At 39.5% G+C, this 23,462-nt stretch overlaps 1 protein-coding gene across 1 annotated transcript in view; it reads right to left on the bottom strand.

Annotated features, from left to right (window-relative positions):
* Positions 1-23,462, bottom strand: part of LOC148429935 (tetratricopeptide repeat protein 28-like) — a 125,004-nt gene that overhangs the window by 66,948 nt on the left and 34,594 nt on the right. Inside the window, exon 2 of the mRNA XM_088418647.1 lies at positions 5,571-5,718. Within this exon, the coding sequence (XP_088274773.1) occupies positions 5,571-5,718 (148 nt within the window). The remainder of the gene's footprint in view (positions 1-5,570; positions 5,719-23,462) is intronic.

A 23,462-nucleotide genomic window follows, 5' to 3' on the forward strand; every position in this document is an offset into this window, starting at 1 on the left:
GGAAAGCTTTATAGCCTTCATAAGGAACATTCTGCACAGGCTAGCATCATGTACACCGCATATAGCAAAGGTCACCAGGGAAATGTTTTAAATGTTTCCCTGCTCAACTAAACCTGATTAGATTGATCTGTTAATCAGCAAGCTCTTAACAAGACTGATCATTTCAATGAGCTGTGTTGGACAGGGGAACATCTAAAGCATGTAAGATGATGGCCCTTAGGACCCTTGGCATATAGGTGAAGAGCAAGGAGTTGCATCTAAAATAATGAGAAACCAGGGGCAAAATGATGAATCAAGAATGACAAATTATCCAACAGTTTTACTTTCTTTGCTCAGTGAGATTCAGTTTTGGTCACTGTAACCAAATTAGTGCTATCGCGCAGGCTCATTTATGAGAATTAGGTTATCACTGAGATATTACTGTTATCTCAAGGTGATTGTTTTAGGCAAATGAAAATCAGTGCAGCGAAACCAAAGCATCGCTTCGACACCTCAAAGCCAAGATTGGGGCTATTTCTCACGAGCCCAATTAACAAAGAATGGTAAAAGTCAAAATCTCAAAAGGATGTTTAACTGAGCTCAAGTATCCTGCATAGAAAAAGGTTGCACAGATCATTATGGCTCAGTCCCTCAGAGGCTGCATAAAGATATGAAAAATTATAATAAAAAATTCTGCCCTCCCACTTTAGGCTTCAAGAATAAATGGAAGAACTATTGATTGATGAACTATCGACCGTTCCATTTATTACATGCTTATAATAGGTAAGATGAAGAAAAATATTTTCCTTTCATTAGACCAACTTCGGAAAGCAATTTGACTTCATTAAACAGACTTTACAAAATTCAGATCCTGTGATTGTGATTAAAGATAGATTAAAACAAAAGATGCTTGAAAACATAAGCATGAGGCCCTTTTGTTGCCCTTTTAAACAGCATTTTAGAAATTCTAAACCAGTTTAGGATGGTGTCTATAGGGTAGGTCTGTCAGTTTTTAAGGCCCGGTTAGACATTGACTTCAGGTGGCTGGAATATAATAATAATATAGAACAATATATTTTAAAAAAACAATCATTTATATTGGCAATTGATAGAGGGTGAGTCAAACACTTGGTGCCATACTGTGAAACCGTTCTTCTGGTAGTTTATCTGGAGCAATCTTGTATGTAGAAAATACCTTTAATCAAACCTAAATTCAAATGAAGTTGAAGAAAACGATAAGAACGCAATACAATGATGCAAGTCATTTTCAACGTATATTGTGATGAAAAAAAAATCAACATGATCAGTCACGCATTTATAGTCTAATTCTTGCACATCAAATAGCTGTGATGACCACCTCATTCTATGATCCACAAGGAAACAACATGGGGGGGGAGAATCTGCCACAATGATCAGAAGGGAGCTGGAAGTGAGATTGCTCGACATTCCACTTTTGCGAGAGTCTTTTGTTGTGGAAAATACTGGATGAGTCACATGATAGCACAACAGCTGCTCCCATCTGGTATAATGAGAAGAAACCTTGATCTACGCAAGGCCTGAATGTCAGAGAGAGTGGGCTGAATCATATATGACCCATTGGTGTAAATTGGTAGGAAAACACATCAGTATAAACCAGTGCTTCTCGATTATATTTTGCAAAGCCCCCCCAGGAAAGAGACAACATTTTGCCCCCCCTCTTTCCACACCGATCATTAATAAGATTATTACCTACAAAAATTGTATAAGTATGCCTAAAAGGGTATTCTTTTTATACACTGACACAAGGAAAAAGCAATATAAAAAAGTGTCAACGACTGTTAACTACTTTTTTACAACGTTTATACAGGTTACAAGTTAGTCTAAAACTGAAAAAAAAAATAAACAAGTGCAACCAAGAGCCTGAAAAAAAAATGACAATGCTTATCTTATCACAATTACACAAAAACATATCCCTTTCCCTGGGGTCATCCACATCCCCCCTGGCATCGCACCACACCCCTCAGGGCACTAGTGTAAACCAAGAAAGTTTTAATCAGCTCAATACATATGGTGTCCTTGAAAATGCCTCTGTTGCAAGATCAGTTTTTTTTTTCATATGTGTTTATAAACCTAGGGCTTCTACGGAAAGACAAAGAAATTGTACAGTACCCCCCCCCCCCCACCCCCCCCCCATATTAAAATATAAAACAAAAAATAAAAACATCACCCTTTTGGCCAAAATACAAACAACCTACGTAGATGAAACACAACTGCTATGAATAGTTAAAAGATTAAAGTGGACTACAACTTTCAACGTTCAATTAAAAATTAATTGTGAGCCAAAGCTAAGTCATGGCTAATTTATTACGGACAATTGATGTCTACAACAGGCATATTCGAGTTTTAGATTTGATTTTTTTATTTTAATTAGCAGTCCAAATGTTTTAGTTTTTTACCCATCCATCCATTCATATATCCATTCATCCATCTTCTTTACTGCTTATTCTCATTATGGTCGCACTGGTGCTCAAGCCTATCTCAGCTGTCTTTGAGCAGTAAAAAGGGTACACCCTGAACCGGTTGCCAACCTTTTGCGCGCAGAGACAAAGGGCCAGTTACACACAAACAAGGGCAATTTGGTCTGTCCAATATACCTACCATATACTGTATGTTTTGGGGATTGTGGGAGGAAACATGCAAACTACACACAGGAAGGTCAGTGCCGTAAACGAACCAGCCCGCTAACTTCACAACTGTGCCGCCTAGTTTTTCCAGTCGATATGCGTAGGCTAAGTAATATCCAGATTAACAAGGAAAAGAAAACGGTGCTGCTCACGGTTGCCTATCTTTCACACATCAGCCGACGTTGGCCAACTAACGCTGGTTATCCTTCCTGTTTACAGACCTAACATTGATTAGAGTCCCAGTGTGCCGGCAGCCACTCTGAGAGGATCACTGCTCTTAATCCCTCAACCGAGCGAACATCTCTTCGACACACCTTGGATGAGGTCCTTAGCTAGATGTGCCAAACTGCGGGGAATACGGTAAACAATTAAAAGATTAAAAGGCCCAGGTCCCCCCCTACAGGGAAGACTCATTCCTGTCCATGGTTCTTCAATCTGGGCTTGCACCCAAGATGTTTTCTTGTTTTCCTCCTGTTACGTGTTTTTTTTACTTACTTAATAGTCTCTAAAATATATATATATATATATATATATATATATATATATATATATATATATATATATATATATATATATATATATATATATATATATAAAAGAACTCTTCAGGGTGAAGCACTGTGAAGCCATATATGGTGATTTTTTCCGTTTTACAAAGCTGTGTTTAGACCAATAGAACATATCACTGCAAAGTTGTTGTTTTTTTTACTTCATTCCTCTAAGGTCAGAGAGAAGATGATTTCATAGGGTCTATTAAAAGACCAATATTCATTGTTTATGTTCTGCAATATTATAATATTTATATTATAATATAATTTAATAATAATTTAATAATGTAAATTATAGGAAAATCAATAGGATCATCATAAAAAAAACTGATAAGAAACAACAACTCAACATTGTTCTTTTTATCTGTATTGATTATAAACTCGGTTTTAATAACACATTCCGAATGCTGACCGTAACATAGCTTGAGGCGACTTCTAAGTTTCTAAGTCATACTGCACAATTTCCCATACAAAATACTCAATGCAAGCAACATTTTTTTTTTTAATTCAAGATTTGTCTGCACATGAGGCGGCAGAAGCTGCAAAAATCCACCAACGAAGTGTGCTGACAGACTGAAACAACAGTTCAATTCCTATTTTGAAAATAGCTGAGCAAAGCATTCTGGGATGCAGGTAAAGAGACGGCATCATTCCAGCAACCAGTGGGCAATCCCAAAGTGACAATCTCACTCTGATTGGCTCTTAGCCAGGAAATGCAATTTAGCCAGTACTGTATTTTTATTGATTTACTTTTTGAGGCATTATCTAGTAAACAAAAAGCTCACCAAATCTTTGCTTTTTACTTGTAGTGTATGTGACAGATGATATTATCACATGTGAATTTCATTTTACGATAGTTTCTTTTTGTTTTATGTTACCATTCTTGTTAAGTGTGCCTGAATCACAACTGTGTGTGTATGCTCCCTAATGGACGTGATTTCAATTTGCAGTCTAGTCCTAAGGTACACATTGAACGTATGTGGCGCTTGATGTAAACGTTTCTTAGTAGACATGATTGCTTATTGCAATCCAGTGCCAAGGGACCACACTCGGGGCATAGTAGTGTGTCATTAGTTTATTTTGACTTAAGATCGTCAACCTAATTTGGATAATTGAAATGGCCTCTGAAGTTTAGCCTTTGCTTTTGGTTTGAGGCGAAGCTGTAGAGAATACCATGTAATCGTGTTTTCAGTGCTTTAGTTATTTATTTATTTTTTTTAGTAGGATGGCAGAGGTTTATTTATTTATTTTTTTGTGGCAGCAATGACGAGGTGCGACATGGGGCTGGGGGCATGATGATGGGAGTGAGTTACGGACTGACCATTGGCTGATGAAGCGACGGACCGACAATTACAATTTTCGACTGACGACTGACTTTTGAAGGACCAGCAAAACAATTTAAAATGCACCCTCTGCTTTTTGCACGGCTTTTGTTATGTCCTAGAAATACCAAAAGCCGCGGGGGCGCTTGATTCAAACCGCAGAGGACATATTCAGAACCAGCCCGCATGCCGCAACCTGTGCAATATAATTGCCGTTTACCGGAAGTACAAATATATTTTTTTGAAAAATGGCCTATGATATCATAAAAACGTGTTTTTGCATATGTATTATTGCATTTTAAAGTGGGTTTTTAAAAGGAATGAATTTTTTGTTCACCACTAGATGTTGCTAAATCTTACAGATTGCCCCTTAAAACAAGGTCACAGCTAGATACAGCTGCTGATTACAGTTGATTTCGGAAGAGGCGATGCTGATGCACGGAGTCCAAGCAGATCTGAAGCATATTAAATTCCACTGCAGTGGTCATCTGAAGTGAAATCATTGCCAGGTTTGTTTAGAGCCTCATTAGACTGCCGCACGCTGATTACTCATGCACAGTTAGGTCAGTGCAGTGGGATGATAATGAGGCATAAACAGAAAGCACACATTTTAGTCGCAATTTTGGCTTGAGCACACTATTTATAAATCCACTCAGCTCTAGGGAAACTGCTTTGTCAGGGCCAGGCACACACAATGGCATTAGTGTTGGATCTTCATTAAGATAAGGGTCTATCTACGAGAGGGATCAGACAGACAATAAGATACGCTGAAGTTGCAGGCATCAGGCCTAAGAGACGGGGGGGTAAGTACGTGCCACCACCAGTCACTCGGAAGACTGATAGAGCCGGCCTTCCCGCACAACGAGTAAATACTGGCAGGTAAAGTCATCCAAACACGCTTTTTGACTGGCAAGCTAAGAGGATAATCTCAGACATTTTGGCACTTGTGGGACAATATATGGAGATGGACAGACATGTTCCTTCAGCCAACTCAAACATCGACCGACATACATATAAAGCACCGGCGTACATAAACAACATGGTAATGAGTTTCTTACCCCTTAGGGGAGATTTCATGGCAGCTTCTACCATGCCCACCAGAAGCTGAAGACTCTTGGGGTCTTGGGCCAGCCCGGAGGCGAACGCGGCCAGTGCGTCGGCATGGCGACCAAGGTACTGAAGGGCAACACCCTGTCGGAAGTATGCCTGTTAAGAGGGAAAGGTAACATATTAGTCGTGGCAGGCAATACTGTCAACTTTCATTTTACCCGACACACTCGACGCACAACTGTTTGTTTGTATAGCATATTAGCAATTACCAGGCGCCAGTATGCCTTTTGTTCATTTCTTTTTATACTGACAGTCATCACAGGGGCTTTTTGTTTGCGCTAATTACATTATAAATTTAACATAAACGCACGTGTTCCACTTAGTCGGACTGCTTTCTCGGAAACAATTGTTATATAAGCTTTGGAAATGTGCTTGTTTTTTGTTATGAAGAAAGGACAGGCACATCGCCACAATAGTGGCTAAAATGCAGGCTGCACTATGTAAAAGAAAAGGTGCGTGCGAGAAAAAAAGAGACTGGCCCAGGTTTCAATGAAAAACTGTCCATTAAAACCTGAGATTGAAGCCATTTCTTTCCCAAAGCATAGTTATAAAAGGATATTGCGTTCTATATTTTCACTTCGGTAGAGTTCCAGTGCCATAAACTGTGATGTTTGATTTGTTTCTTTAATCCAAGAGAAATTACTTGTGTTTATTCACAGTGTTGACAATAATAATTCAATAGCATATAAACTGCTTGACAGGCGACATCTTTCTGTAAGACTATAGTTCTTACAATACATCATGATGGAATAATATTTTGTCTTCCTCAGAATCATACAAGATTTGGCCAAAATGTAAAGCAATCGAATTAGTTAATATTCTGATCTCATTCATCAAATTAATATGCTCAACTCCCACCTTAGCGTCGGTATTATGTCAAAATATATCAACTTTACGAGAAAACCGAGGCGTGACATGTTCACGGCACATTTTCAGTTACGACAGGATTTGCAGCTCATGTTTACAGCTTGACCATAAAATAGTGCTGATTTTTGAGGGATCGCATTGCTTCATTAACTTAGCAACAAGCTCATGTCTTTGGCCAACTCAGTCCTTATACAAGATGCTGATCGACTTTACCAACAGTAGCACAGAGAAACCGAACGACATCGAGCTCTGTCTTGAAGCCAAACCACTAAATCCTACCAAAAGCCAGCAAACTGTCTCTGTAAAAATTGCTGGGAGAACAGTCACAGCAGTGAAGCGTGAGGAAAATGAGCAATCTGCTGTGCATAACACTATATAAATCAAACATTTTTTATCATGTCAAGAGTTGTAACTCTTCCCTTTTGGGTGTTTTTGAAAGTTTTGAGATTACTTGTGGTGTCAACGTCTGTCAATATAACAGCTCCAAAAATGGTACAATGCCTAATTTGCTATTAGGAAGTCCTTTCATTTGTCTTTACAAGCTTTGCTGTTAGAAAGTTAGAAAGTCTGAGATTGAGAGATTAACAAAAACGAGACATTGAATCGCTTGAGACCGGTATTTAATTTAGCGTTCGCGGACAACCTGGTTCACTACAACCGCTGTCCCTTTAAAAGTTTGATATCCCTTCACTTGCATCACAACTCCCATTGAAAACGTCAGGACAACAGAAATGTGATTTAGAGCATTAATCTTAATGTAACACTGTTATTATATGGGGGTGAGCGCCGGAGAGGGGAGCCGCTCAATAATAATTGCATCTGGTGGCGGTGGAGTTTTGGCAGAACGCACTGGTGAGAGCTGAGAGGTCAACAAATGTCCTGCCCAGGGGAACAAAAGACATTTAAAAGCACTCCTCTCTTTGATTAGATTTAGCCCACAATATGCGCTCCAGGAACTTTTTGCCTTTATTCTCTCAAGCGGCATCCCTGACTGGGAGGAAAAAACGATGCATAAAATAATTTCCTTCAAACAAAGATTGGCATCCTTTTCATTTATATTGCGCTTTGCTTTGCTGAGACATTTGGAGAGGAGTCAGAACGACGAGAGAGCATTAAAATATTGCAAACATAAGCACAAGAGTGAATGCATAAGTGAAACGGCCAGCGCAAATATGACAGGATCGATGTGCCGTATAGCCGTGTAAGATTTGCTTTTTCTTTCATTAATCTCCCACTGCCTTCAACTATTGCACATGTGCACGCACGCACACAATATAACTTCTACTTTGGCATAATCCAACAAATCAATTCAAGCATCCCTCCTCATGAAACATAGATTGCTTTGAATTCATTCAAATTACAAAAGGTGAATAGAAATTCGGGGACAAGAACTGAAAATGAAGTGTCACATTCAAATAAAATTGCTTAAGAGCAGGATTTTTTTTTTTTTTTAATTGCTGAGTGCTGTTGGGTTTGGTTGAAAAATAACCAAAACGAAAGGAAGGTTCTGCACTTCTAAGTGGCCCCAAAACATCCTGAGCTGATGAGAAATTATCGAAAAACTGTTGAAGCTTTGACATAAAGAACACTCTAAAAATAATAATGCAAGGAGCCGAGATTGTTGCAGCTTGTTATGCTTCACTTTGCTCTTTTGCCGCTTCCTCCACATTGTCCTCATTTTGGCACACTTTGAATTCCAGTAAATGTTTGAGCCATCTGGTAACTACTTTGATTTCCTGGAGTGGAAAATCACCTAAATAGTATAAAGTAAGGGAACAAAGCTGCTGAAACACCACCGCCAGACTGACTACGTTATTACAATCAGGAATTAAAAAAGAAGAAGGGGGCGGGGGGAAGGGGGTGGGTAATATATTAGCCTTGCACAACCTTCTTTTACATGTATGCTTAACAGGATCTCTTCTAAAAACACAGCAGCTTCGAGGTGTTTCTACGGTGATTAGCGCAGCTAGCTCTTGGCCACACAGAGAGGAGCAGCACAGGAAGAGAGAGCTTTGCCCTTTGAACAGTAATATTCAGGTCCTCCAGTCAAAAACAATCTTTCTAAATAGTATGCAAATTTAGAGGACTCTCTGAGGGCCCAATCCCCCACACGCTATGGGGGCCTCCCACAATGGCATGCATGTGTTGTGCATTTAGTGCAACGTTACAGCCCCCGTACAAGACTCATGTTAATTCAGCAGATCTACTGTATATCCTTAAAGGTGTAAAGCGTCCTGCCTCTTGGCCTTGCCTGTTTGATGCATCACTATGGTAATACCACAGAAGAGTAGAGCCAGTGGTAAGGTTTGTCACCCGTGGGTAAAATTCATGGATGCAGAGAGGGAGGCAGAGAGAGAGAGACAGAGAGGCAGAGAGAGAGAGAGAAGATATACGAATAAGGAGGAGGATAAAAGCTTTTCTTGTTTCTCAAGCCTCTTAATATTTTATGAATGCTTGTTTGATGTACTTTTAAATATTCATGTCTATGCTTAGGAAGAAGAGGGAAATGATGCAAAAAAAGAAAACTAATTCACTATGGTATAAGGCGCTACACGCTGTGGAGAAGCCATCATACCTTGTATGCATTTGCCAAAAAAATAAAATAAAAAGAATAAACAAAAACCAACAGCGCCAGAGTCACATATGCTTTTTACAATGCACATTTAAGCCCATATACGTTTTTTTTGGAACAGCATTGTTGTTCACAAGAAAGCCCACGGTTAGCACAGCTGAACAGAAAGTTGACAAGATTAAGTGTGGAAGTTTCACGCAAGACAAGCTGTTAGAGACTTCTTTTCTATTAACAGATTAATGCCTCAGCATGTGTCCTCACTGACTTCTTCGGCTCAACTTGAGCAGACGAGAGCCACAGTGGTGTCCTCGGGGCTTAAAACATGACTTTAAGTAATTGCACGTGTTTATCCCTCAGTGACAAACACCTTTAATAAGATGAATCATGTAGTTGTATCAGCACAGTATTTTGGTATAAAGTAGAATGCTTTCAATACGCTTAAAAGAGTTCACAAAACAATGCATGCTCAAAAAATAGTATTCGATAAAGTTAAGTGTGATAACGGGTAATAAGATGGAGGGCGGGCTGTAAAAAGTCGACACAATCCTGTCTAAATATCTGGTTTTATGGCTTAATTCATAAATACATAAATGGGAGTATGAGGTTTAAACACAATTGAGTATATATGTTAAAACTGTATGAAATGATAGATTAATATTAAAATGGAAAAATAGAAACTCCTTTGGCCCCATTTATGCCTTACATTTTATTTGGTTTATCAGCTCAAACTATCCAGCCCTGACAAGATTAGCCAGTTAGAGGGGCTTGAGACAGAAGGTGTCGTTCATGCGTGGTGGTCTACGCACAGTAATTTGGGGACAAAATAAGTACTTAACTGTCCAAAATGCTTTGTCAGATATAAATAAATCATTTGCAGACGTTCCATATTTCTTGACACATATTTTAATGTGTGTCTGAACATTTCCATCGCCATAATTTAAAACCTTAACCTGCAAATTCATGGTATCAAACTGGAGCTGGCATCTGAGTTTACCTCTCACAAAGTCCTGCCTTGTCTATACAGATATACAGCAAATGCTCTCAAACGTGGGACTCAGTAGACATTGTAAGAGCCTAAGTTGTCCACTGTTAAGGTGTTTAATATTCACCAATTTTTTTTCTGATACCTGTATGAATGGAGCCCCTACCAGCATCATAATGGAAACCCACATCGGACCATCAAATCCGTACCTCAGGTTACAAATTGTTTAAACACACATGCGCCCTCCTACACACGCTAATGCACACACACACACACACGTACACAAACAAAAGCTGAAAACAAATGTCAGTAAATCGTCAAAAACCCATCCACCTACAAATTACCTTACTTGCAACCAGCTTTCCACATAGCCCTTTCTTGGGACAGGGTTCACACTAATGAGCCTGCTGAACAGATTGCTATCTTGTCTTACTTCCATTTTTTTGGCGTTGTGACCAAAAATTACAGTTCCCTAGTTTTTCAAAGTGACCCAGGAAAGGCACAAGGGCTTTGCAGCTGTTCTTCCACTGTCCACATTTCTTTCACTACAACATTCAAGTATATTAAATTAATATGCAAAAGGTCAACTGTTTCTTTTATTATAAAAAGAAAACAGTTGAGCATGACAATTTAGCAAGCAGAGCCTGAGTAAAAAAGTAAAAATGGAGTGACTCGTGGTTTTGGCCTTCTGCCTTTTACCGTGATAGAATGAATGCCACAATGGAGCCAGATCATAATTAAATCTATTTCTGTGGCCAAATCTATGACTTTCCATCCACCTTTCTGCAAGAACTGATCTCTTTCCCAATAGAGTTATAGGTCTCCGGTCAGCGGTCAGAAGCTCTTCTTTGATTGATCCAAAACCAAAACTTTCATCTTTGTGCATTGATAGTGGTGAGCCAACATATAAATCCCCAGACACCAAGCAGATAACCTCCTTAAAGAATGTGACCAGCATAGTGATTTTTGGGGAGAGCACTTTCCGTGACAATTTCAGTGGATCTGGGTCACGTTTGAATATGCTAGAAATAAGTGATGGTTATGTAAAGCAGAATAATGAAACACTGTTTTAAAGCACTACATCATAAAGGTATCGTTGTCAGTATTTCAGTACTTGCGTATTGGTTTTATTCCAGCTAATCAATGTTTATATTTTCTATGATTAGATTTGATCAATACAGTAGCCGTAGCTCAGTCCATCATGACTGGGATGTGTTACCTTAGCTAACTAGATGCTGATGTAGTAGGTTAACGCACATCAGACCAAAATATGGAAGCTGAGACTTACTGCTCAAGAAATGCCTATTGGGGAAAAAAAAAGTAAATATAATTTGTTTAGCAGTGCACAACGTCATCTGGGGATGCCTGAGAGAAAACAGATTTTATGTTACAACATTACAGGTGCATGTTAAGTACTTATGCCCATCAAATTGAGGCACCTTACAATCTGCAGGTAGATGCAATAAAATATTTATGATCCATTGATGTATTCCTCCCTGGGGGAGTTGTCCAAGCCGCTGATTGTGGTTCCGTTCATGGCTCTTAATGAGCCCATTAGATTCGACAACCTTAATGAGGGCAAATTAAACCGATCATTCTTTGCGGAGCTGGCAATTAAAGGGTAAATGTTTCATTATTCTGTGAAGAGGTGACAAAAAGTGCCAGGTAAAAGCCAGTATTCCTGGTAGAGATTTGAGGGCAGAAGACATGGAGGTGCACTCTCTAGGCAACCGGGCATCGATTAGGGGGCTCTCATCAAACTGGCAGTTAGTGCAAGACTTCAGAATGGAAAAGGTCACGGTTACGTATGTGGAATCCGAGGTGAATGTTCGGTATTCACTGATCCTGCACCGTGTGGCCCCAGGGATGCTCTCCAAAAATAATTACCAAATAACAAACATTTGAAGAAGGTCAGGGCCGTGATTGTGAACGTTTCACTTAGCGCGTGTGGATTTAGACTAAGTGAGAGAACGGCAAAATCGATATGGCTCATTCATCACAAATAGATGAAACAACACAATACCGACAAGTGGTGAGGTCATTCACTGATACTCCGTCACAATCCAATGTTTGGTTGAAGGAATTAATTTTTTTTCCGCCATGTGACTGTCTACCATAACAGATGGTTGCACACAGGAAATACACCAATGGAAAAGAGATAAATCCGCAGATAAAATAGCACAGCGTTTTTAGCCTATAACACATTAATTCTAAAGTTTAAAAAAACATGTCAAACTTTACCATGATGATTTATAGCTTGGTTTGTCACATGAACAGAGCTAGCATACTTGCATTCTTATTAGCATCTTAAGAGTCTAGGGGTACGAGACTCGGTGGGTCAAAGAGTTAAACAGATTTCCACGCCCCTTTTAACTTATTCCCCGTTCCGTTCAGCTCATAAGCATTGCCCACCAACCCCACAGCTGCAGGGGCTGGTTATCAGCTAGAGTGGGCATTAATCAAGCAAAGGAGCTTTAATCAGTCAAGGCCAGCTGGTGAACCTGAAAAAGAAAAAAACTTTAGGCTGCAGTAAAGCTTTCAATCTCAATGGAATAAAGGCAAGATATGCTAACTAATAGAAATTCACTTGCCAGACTCGTACAAAAACATTACCCACACGCAAACCTTAAAAAAAAAAATATATATATGCATGTATAATGTATATCATAATGACTTGAGCATAAGCTCTACTGTTTTGTTCATCCGCACTGCGGTGACAGAAAAGACTGCTTGGCCCTAACACTACTCTCCCAGCCTGAGGCATTATACCCTCCATCTTCATTTGTACTCCCTTGATTGGCTTTGACGATCAGCTCGAGCATGGGTGAAAAAAATCCCCCTCTTGGTAAACACAGGATAGGAACACATGCTCTCAACATGGAAACTCATGAACCACCATTAGTCTTAAGATTGGTAGTTATGTCTTACTGTGCCTGTCGCCCACACCCTCTCAAGCTATGACAGACTACACTGCTACACTATACTCATTATGATGGCTGTTTGAATTCAATCATAGATTATTAGTTCCATGATCCACTCTATGTAAGGGGGACGGCATGACTCAGTGGAAGAGTGGCCGTTGCCCAGTTGAGAAGTTGTGGGTTCAATCCCCAAACCATTCCGACAGTGTCCTTGAGCAACACACGGAACCTCCAGTTGGTCCTGATGCTGTGTCATCACTAAATACAGAAAATAAGCAGTCAGTGTGAAGCACCTTGAGTACCCAATATATAAAAGTCCGAGCTCATTTTACCATTCATCTATAGATGATTTATACTGTTTTTAAATTTCGACTTAAATGAAAAAAAATCTAACGAATATTTTCATGAATTTGTTTCGCTTACTTGATCCATAACCTCAGATTTGTAAGGCAAATGTGCTATAGATACATACATAGGTACCTGTAGGTAGCACGCCACCAAGCCTGCTGATTGATTGGATGGATGGATGGATGGAGGGAGGGAGGGAAGGAGGAAGGGATAGATAGATAGATAGATAGATAGATAGATAGATAGATAGATAGATAGATAGATAGATAGATAGATAGATAGATAGATAGATAGATAGATAGATAGATAGATAGATAGATAGATAGATAGATAGATAGATAGATAGATAGATAGATAGATTTGAAGACTCCCAAAGAGTAAAAGTCTGCAAAGTTATTTGCTGGCTAGGAAGGGCCACCAGTCAATGTCCGCACTTGTGTTGGGTTTGTCAGGTTGGTGTAGCCTGAGCGGGGAGTTGCTTCATCTAACAAGAGTCAGTAACGCAGCTCACCTGGCTGCGGCTTCACCGGTGCTATCCTTCCATATTTCAGTCCCAATGCAAAGTCGGGCTTAAGGCGCACCGGTTTTAATTTTGTGTTGGAGTCACAGTTGGGCGAATGCAAGCCGAACCCTCAATAGAGCGGTCCGCTGAGAGAAATGAACAGTGTGTGGAACAGGAACAACAAAGGGTTAAATGAGGGGATGATTTCGAAAGCAAGAGGAAAAGGTGAGTAAAGGACAATGGTTCAGACCATGACGGAGACCCGTACCGCTTGTTATTCCATCCACATCACCTGAACTTGTCTTCTGCCATCCAGACCATCAGTGCACTTTATTGAGTATGACCCGTTTTTCATTCTTACCTCCCAGTACACCAGCAGCATCCTTTTACTGGGGTTGCTGTGCCACTGGTTTGATATGCTTGTAAATACTGACATCTCCCAAGACAAGCCAAGATAAATGCACTTTAATTCACAACACACTCGACGGGGGTTCATATTTCGCAAATTCCCTCTCCACCTCACTGCTATATGAAGTCAATGCTGCACCAATTTAAGTGGGCAATGAATCCAATGCAGACAGGCGCCTCTACTTATCATATATATGACACGCTCCAGTACTTTGGCCCGCAAGGGAAATATCTCAACCAGAAGCAAAAAGTACAATTATTGTGGACTAGTGTTGAATTTCCTCATTAATGATGCCAGCTCTCAAAGCTTCTCAAACCCAGCAGAGAATTTATTGGTCACTTGGGCAGCCGGGCTCAACAGTGGGGCAATTTACAGGAGTGATATGTCACGTCCGAATAAAAAAAGAACAAGCTCATTGCATAATTTAACAAGCGGCAGTAATGCAAATTTTTGCAACAAGTACCATTTCAACTGTAATCACGATCGTCAAGTCCCATAATACAGCTAATTGGCAGAGATCTACAGAAGGGAGTTGCCTGCCTCCGATAACACTGACTATTTGTGTAACATATCTGCAGAGGCTCTGTGTTAGCTCATTAAACAGCAAGTTCCCTCAGCGTTCTTTCGCCATCACCATGCATCATTAATTGTATCCGCTTCTAATCAAGTTAGCTGTAATTTCCTGGCTTGGATATGCAGCTCCATACATGTGGTGTGATTCCACAGCTTGTTGAGTGATAACATGGACTGAACGTGTCCACTTGTCACATGCCAATGGTGTGTGTGTATATATATATATATATATATATATATATATATATATATATATATATATATATATATATATATATATATATATATACAACATTACATTTTATATATATATATATATATATATATATATATATATATATATATATATATATATATATATATATATATATATATATATATATATATATATATATATGTGTGTGTGTGTGTGTGTGAGACTTCGCGGCAACATACAGCAATCACAGCTGTGAGCCTGTTGGCAGTAAACAATGAGCCTGGCTGTGCTTAGTTAGGTTATTTTGCAAAATACATTCAATTTCTAATTTCACTGAAATTCACACACAGAAATAGATTCTTACATGTGGCATGAGACATTGAAGCTGATGATCTGATCACATTTTTTTTTAACACCGAGCTATGACTGCTGTGTCAGAGGGAGAAAAGGGACAGAAGGAAGAGTAACGTCTCAACACAAAACCCTAGAGGGCAGGAGCATAAGTGTAGAAAATTGAGGCTCTGGCTAGCTTAGGACCAGAGAGAGGTGAAAGTGGTTCTCATTTCATACTACACAGGGTCTGGCAATTGCTGGTGACAGGAGTCTGCACTGATATGGAGAAGAGAATGATCCAGACAAGCAAGACTATGTTTGCTTTGTTGAAAGTAATTAATCACTGTGGCCACGGAGGAATGGTGCCTTTGAAAGGGACTCAGTTTTACTGTTGGTTTGAACACATGTGTAACCATATGAGAACTGAAGGACAGATGTATGAAAAGCATAGAATTGTATGTATGTACTTACAATGTACTTACAGTGAGAAGGAAGAAGGAAGACTTCAGCAATTCACTTTCATAAAAATACTGTATATATATATATATATATATATATATATATATATATATATATATATATATATATATATATATATATATATATATATATGTGTGTCCAGAATTGTGTCAGGAAGTGAGCTATTTTGAATTTTGCGGAATTGTCACGTCTCAAATGTTAACACATACAGCACATACAAATGAACACTTTCCAATTTAGAAAGTTGTATATAATTGTTATGGTTTCATCATGTCAAGCTGTCATAACAAGAGATAAAGCGTTACTCAAGATCAGCATTCATTAACAGCAACATCGGCATCAGCTTCTGAGAATCAGCACATACTCTTAACATTTGGCAAAGTTTTGACAGGTACAGGTCATCTTTTTGGATTCACAGTAATTTTGTTCAGTCTACCACCTGTCTTGTTACAACACCTTAGCTACCGATAGCATTGCTGAGCATTGTCTGAGCAGTTCAAGGAGGCAGAGCGAGGAGTGACACATTTGCATGTGACAGGACCAGACTGTCAAAACCACCACATTTGATCCTTTACATATATGCATTTTATAAAGTCTATTTTTTCTCATGGGGGCATGGCGGACAGCCAGCTAATTGCAGCAACCTTATCTCAGTGAAGGCAACAAAAGGAACATGAGGGGAACAAAGAATGAGAGAAAAATGTGCGTACTAAGAATCATTTAATATGTAGTGATCTCCCTAAATTCCTGAGATAAATTCCATGCTGCCCTCAAAGATTGCAATCCGGTTTTCAACACATTTAACTTGCTGTTCTCACGTGAAGAAATTTAAAGTCAAACCAAAAAACGGGTAACCGTTAAAATGTACAAATATGCTGTGGCTAGCCCAACACCAGCATAATGCAGCGTGACAACGGCAGCAGCAGCAACAGCCCCGAGTCACAGAGATGATCAATAACAGTGTCCACACAAAGGCACACAATCACAGGGGGCTCCAGCGATCCCACGGAAGCTGGCGGTCTCAGGGGAATGGGCGTCACTGGGCGATGGCCAAATTGGATGTGAAACTATGTGCGCAGTAAAGAAGCCAAAGACACAGGGGTGGGGCAAGAGAATACTATGGATGCTGTGTGTCGTGTCGTATTTCTCTCCCTAGGCTAGACAGTTTGCAGGGCAGCAGCTGCAGCATAGAGATGGTCCCGCTTAGAAAAAGCTCTCATTGAAGTGGTGACTGAGCAGCCGCAGGCTGAGACACTAATAGCAACAGAAGCTGAGGACCACTTCATGTCAGGGGCAGCACCAAAAAGAATACTAAAACATTCTTTGGTGCTAATGATAACTCTGGGCAAAGGGTGGCAAAACATTTTGCAAATGAACATGGACAAAACGAGTGCATGGTCCTGACAAAGCTGCTGTTCTTCACACCAAGTTGGAAAAGCCATTCATGATGTTTCGTTTTCAAGAAAATGTTATTTCACGACCAAAAATTCACATTCCTTCTCATGGAAATTCTTATTACATTATATACGCAGCTATAGACAACTATTACAATATGTACATAGAAAGCCTTTTATTGTGTCTTTTGAACAGCTCTCCATGTGAATGATGAAACTTGCATATTTGGAATAAAGCCGTCTTTTGAATGGCTCTTTTTAGCGCACCGTTCGTGAATGAATGGCTCCTTGTAAAAAGCCAAAAGCCCCATCACTATCCATCCATTTCCTATAGCCGCTTATCCTCAATAGGGTCGTAGGCGGGGGACACCCTGAACTGGTTGCCAGCCAACCACGGGGTACATCACGCACCCAATGACACCTAAAGACAATTGGGTGAGTGTCTTTTACACCTGCCATGCATGTGTTTGGAGAGAGCCAATGCAGGCTTGGGGAGCACATGCAAACTCCACACAGAAAGGCCAGAGTGAGGTGAATTTGAACTCGGGACTCTGAAGTGTGGGGTGGACGTGCTAACCACTCATTGCCAACTGGTATTGGGGATGAATTGATAAGCTTCAACCTGAATGGTGCTGTTAATGGCATTTTGAAAATAACTAACATTTGATTTTGGTTTATTTCGACATTTTCCCACTCTATTATTATAGAAGTGTTATCATATAAGCATATTCACAATTGGAAAAGAGCGATCTGACCCAACACAAGTGACAAGCACAAGAGGCATGGCCAGCTCCTTCCCATGCCTTTGTAGTCACATTTGGTCATATTACAGTATGATTTATAGTAGTATATAAAATGCCCACCGTGCCATATAAACCATTAGTGCAATAATATGCTGTTATACTGACGTGTGGGTTTGCCATAATGTAACTGAGGAGATTCAATTCAGGCTTTGAAGCGTTGCCATCACTGTGCTATCGGCCGCCAACTCAGCGACCAGTACTCTTTTTTTAAAAGCTCCAAGAAGTGAGGTTTTACTAACCTACACTTACGCAACACAAGCTGCTATTCAATACAATGGGTTAGCGCAACTGCTGTGACTACACAGCATCCGAGCAATTCACTCTCCAGATATGACTTATCAATTTGCTCTCACTCCAACTGTTACACTAATGTGAATGTGCGGTTATTCTTCATTTAATTGTTCTCGCCAGGAGCGGGACGACTGAATGAAATCGCTACAACAAAAGCTTTTGTACATAACAGAAACATGTAGGTCGGTGTGTGTGTGTGTGTGTGTGTGTGTGTGTGTATATATATATATATATATATATATATATATATATATATATATATATATATATATATATATATATATATATATATATATATATATATATATATATATACACACACACATGTGATCCTGGTGTTGAGCCAATGGGAGCCAATCACTAGTCTTGTAAGAGTGACCGTGAGCCTGGACAGTCTTGTCCAAGCTGTTGACTACATTAACTTCATCGTCTATCTCCGTGTGAATACGGTGAGGACGAAAGACAGCGTTGGGAAGATGTTACAAATGGTGTTGTAATAAATTTTGAATTTCGAGTATAAAATCTGCTTCTTTGTTTTCATGTTTGGTCAACTAAAGACTCCCCTCAAGGTCGACATCTGAGGGCTACAACGCCGGCCCTCGATGTTCCTTGACTGAGGCCAAGGGATGCAAAACTTAATGGACAACATCACCGTTCCTGTAGGACAAGGGTGTTCAAACTTTTTAGTTTGAGGGCCGCATTCATAAAAATCCACGCACGTCAGGGCCAGTTTTTTGTTGTTTTTTTTGTTTTTTTTAACCAGTAAAAATCAATAAAGCAAGTAGTTACACATTGTCTATAATAGACAATAAATGTATAAAGATTATACTTTTATAGTAATCACTTGTGTTTTGTTTTTCAGTACATTTAGCAGCTAAACTACTAGTACTTTTCGTAACTAAAGTAATTGATTACTTAAGTATGTACCAGGTTACTACCAAAGTCAATCAATTACTTTCGTACTTAATTCATTAAACTGGTCAATTAATTCATACATTACAATTACTTTAGCATTTTTAGTAGTTAAAATGCTATTATTTGTTTATGACTTAATATAATAGATACAAATAATAATTATTTTAGCAATAAATTCATTAAACTAAGTAACTGCTTTTGGTGCTTAAGAACCAAAATTTCAGCACTTTATACCCTAGTTCTTTGAAAAAAAAATAAAAACTGCTGCATCAAGGCTTTTTGTTAAAAGTGAAGAACAGTGTCTACCATCAGACCTGTTTATTACTTTTACGGGCCATAGTTTGGACACCACTGCTTAAAGATTTAAGTAAATAAGTAAATATGTGTACCGAAGGAAATTCGGGGGGAGTCCTACTTTACAGACATCACTTTTTGTGGTGCAGTCCCCATTAAATGCAAAAAAAGGGGGAACACTATATATATGAAAACTAGTCTTACACATTAAGCACTAGCTAGTGGAACAAAAATGTTTAAAAAATGCTATTAAAGTATAAAGTAGGGATTGTGTGATAAAGGCTTGCGAAAATGTCAAAACCCCCTACAACGACTTTGATATTGCAGGGCCATATGACTCACCTAGCCAGCTCTCTATGGAGTGATGACCCCCATCATTGTAGACAACCCCACCAGCATCATTTATTGAGCCAATAGCCCCGGGGCACACGCAAGCACATGTGGGAGGATTTACTATCATACCTTATCATTAGAAGCCACTGTCTGCATCTGCCTGATGCTCTATTACTCAAGTACAATGCGGCCGAGGGTGAACATTAAATCATGCTTACTTTGATCATTATAAAATATGAGCAGACGATATCTCTCTATCTTATGAACTATGTTTTATCGGTAGCCTCAAAGTGCATCTTATTTGTCTTAAACCGAGGTCAAACTTGTATAGTTTTGCTCCTATTTGTTGGTTATGTGCAAAAGAATATGTGCTGAATATTTCCCAAGTATCCTCCCTCCTCCATCCCAACATTAGCCATCCTGCATCATTTATCATGTTGCGGCATTACGATAGCATCCTACACTCAGCCTAAACTTCTAGTGCTGTTTTATACATAAACTTTCTAATATCATTCAGTGATGGCTCATTACGCTGGCCTCTTTTCAAGTGTTTTCTCTCCTGGGTGGGAGGAGAAAAAAAAAAAAAAAACCTTCACAAGCCACTATCCTTCATTCAGTGCTGCTGGATTAAGCATCCTATTTTAAAAATGTTTCAGCTGTGTTTTCCCCCTTGGCCTGCAGATGAAGAGAGCTTTAGAGAATAAGGGGAGAATTTCATTCAACCTGAAGTGCCTCATGTTTCCCAAAGGGAGTCTCTTTGCCTCTGTCAGGGGTCTGAAAGCTAAACAACCCCAGAGGAGTGGGCCAAAGAGTCATTCATCTGCTGTACAAACATGGTTAACAGAGCCTGGGTGCTGAGCCTTTTCTTCTAAAGCTAACCAAGCAGATTGATTGGACTCAAGCACGCCCTGAGAGTGTTTTGTTGAAGACGTGATAGAAGGACATGTTAATGTCCTGCAATAAACACAGCACACAGAAGACATTTAAAGACGATGAATTATGGGTCGGTCTCCAAGTTGAAAAAAAAAAAAAATGCTAAACAAACATCAGCTGAAACCAGCAAATCTGTCTGATGGTTTTGATGGGGAGTATGATGGTTAATGATGAATGTCGGTAGAAATATTGCACAGGTATTAGATTAAGTGGTGTGGATGTCTGTGATGTGCTCATGGGGCATGCGGTGTCATCCTCTCTTCTTATGAAACTGGTTGCCTGGGGAGACCACAGCAATTACAAATCTTTTCACAGCACCTTTTGGACTTTGGGCCAGATTCAATGGGCTGCTCCAAATGTCACCCAACTTAAATGGCAATTAAACGCCCATTCTCCCTCAATGGATGTTTTAATAGGCTTTTCATTCTAAAATTAAAAGCAGCAAGGTACTGTCACAACACAATACTGTACGTTCTCAACGAGAGCAATTGAGAAAATGGCTGCAATAAACCCAGGTGATTATTTGAGTGATGTTATATGTTAATGCAAGAATGAGAGCAAGGCCATTGATCATCACATTGTCACGTTTGATTTTACTCCGGAACAGCAGAGCGTGAAAGGCAATGCAACTTTATTTCTATTTATGTATCTGCATACTCTCCAACAATGTAGATTATCCAAGGAATAAGGAGATTCATTCAACTTTGCATCGATATTTTACTTGAGCGTGAAGGCAACAATAAAAGCCTCCGGTTGCACAAGCTGACAACAAGGTTAACACAGCTTTCTTGTCAAGGTCAAAACTTATTAATTGAGCGAGGGTCACGTTCTCCACTGTTTTTCTACTCTTCACCTTTGCAAAGCCCAATTAATAGACCACCATCTACGTATGTATGCATGTCACAATGGCAGCTGCCATGTCCTCTGAACCCCATCAACGCCCTTCTCCTTCTACCAAGAGATGACTACGAGTGCTCAGTGTTTGTCACCTCTTAATTGCATTTCTTTCCACATGGTAGAGGTATGCCTTTGTAAAGACACCTCGAGGAAGAAAAAGAAGGTCAGGCTGCCAATTTGGAGCTGACAGTGTGGAGAGTCACAGCAGCATTTAGTTTCGCTTGAGAAGAGAATGGAGGGCGGTTTTTCATCTATGGAAGCAACTGAAAACAAAGGAGGTAAGTGAAAGAAAAAAATAACAGGTAAAGACAAACGTCCTTCCCTTTATCTGTCGCAACACAACATGAATTGAGCAATTTTGGAAGAACAATTATAAGCACCTCTGTTATGGATTTTAACCCTATATTCCAATAAAAAACAAAGCACATGGCTTGTCTCAATGACATTTACTTTTATTTAATTAAAACAAAATCAATGCTAGTCATAAAAACAAATGAAACAATAAAAAATATATCTGACCACAATTACTCTAAATAGACTGTACATAATTGAAAAATGGTCCAGAATGGCTGGACGGGGTAGAATTTAGTCTTTTACAATTACATTTTTGAGTTTGGCATGATGCTCATGGAAATTTACGAAAGTTATATAAACTACCCTGTTGTCTTACAGCGTTTGGTTGAATCAACAAATAAGTATGTGGGAGGGATAGACCGGGACGATTTTCATGGCTGATGTCCGCCATATTGTTGCATTTTGGCACCAGCCTTTTCTATTCATCTTACGGCCGATATAGTCTGTCATAGGTCGGTGATAATTGAGCCTTGCTCTTCTCTGGCGGTGGGGCCTCTCTCTAGCACTGTCCCGCCCATAGCAGCATCTGTTTGGTTAGCTGAGCAAGAGCCAGAGCCATTCAGTAGTGAAAGCCATATATGGCTTCAAGCAAAAAAAAAAAAGCCAGAGCACCACAGACACAACGGACAGAAACAGAAGTTGAAAAGTAAGTTTAAAGCGAGTAAAAGACTAGGCCCAAGGAAAACACACTGAGTAAGAAATAAAGTTGATTTAGAAATAAATTTGCATTAACTCGTCTCGAATCTCGCTAGGGTTATCGGCTAACCTACGGTACATCCAGCCAGCTGCTAATTCACGCGTCAAAATTTTCCCTTTTACTGCAATACGCATTCTGATTCCTTGAAGGGATGGTGAGAGAAAAGTGTACTCATACGCTGTGTATAACTGTGTGCTGGGGGAATGCATGAGTGCGTAAACCACAGGAGAAGTTTTCTGTACTTTTTGAGAGTTTCCCAGCAACTTAAAGGGTTAAGTTGGGGTTTGTATTCTTCTCAGTATTCTGGTCTCAGTATCGGCCCTGAAAAGCATATCGGTCAATATCTAGTATGTGGTATGAAAAACATAAACTAAATCCATGAACCATGAATGAAAAAAATAAAAGCCATGAGTGAAGACGCAAAGACAGAAAAGTACTAGAAGCAAAAGAAATCTATTCTTATTCTAGCTTGATAGCAAATAACCTTTCAAGAAAGTGAAGAAATGTGCGCCCCAGTTGTTAAAGTGTTGTCTCCCCCGACTTGAAAAAGAGCCAATAAACTCGAGACTTTTCATCCCTTTCCATTTATGAATAATTTCCATGAGGCCATGTTGGAGTGAGGGAGGTGAGGCAGAGGGGAGGACAGAAAAAGAGTAAAAGGATATGGAGGCAAAGGGAGGGTAGAGTCAGCCGACTGGGGAATGCGCACATGAAGGAGGGACGAGATGAGGCCAATGTTTCATCGA

This window comes from Hippichthys cyanospilos, chromosome 1, assembly GCF_059441005.1.
Source record: "Hippichthys cyanospilos isolate Australia breed blue-spotted pipefish chromosome 1, RoL_Hcya_1.0, whole genome shotgun sequence".
Taxonomy (NCBI): domain Eukaryota; kingdom Metazoa; phylum Chordata; class Actinopteri; order Syngnathiformes; family Syngnathidae; genus Hippichthys; species Hippichthys cyanospilos.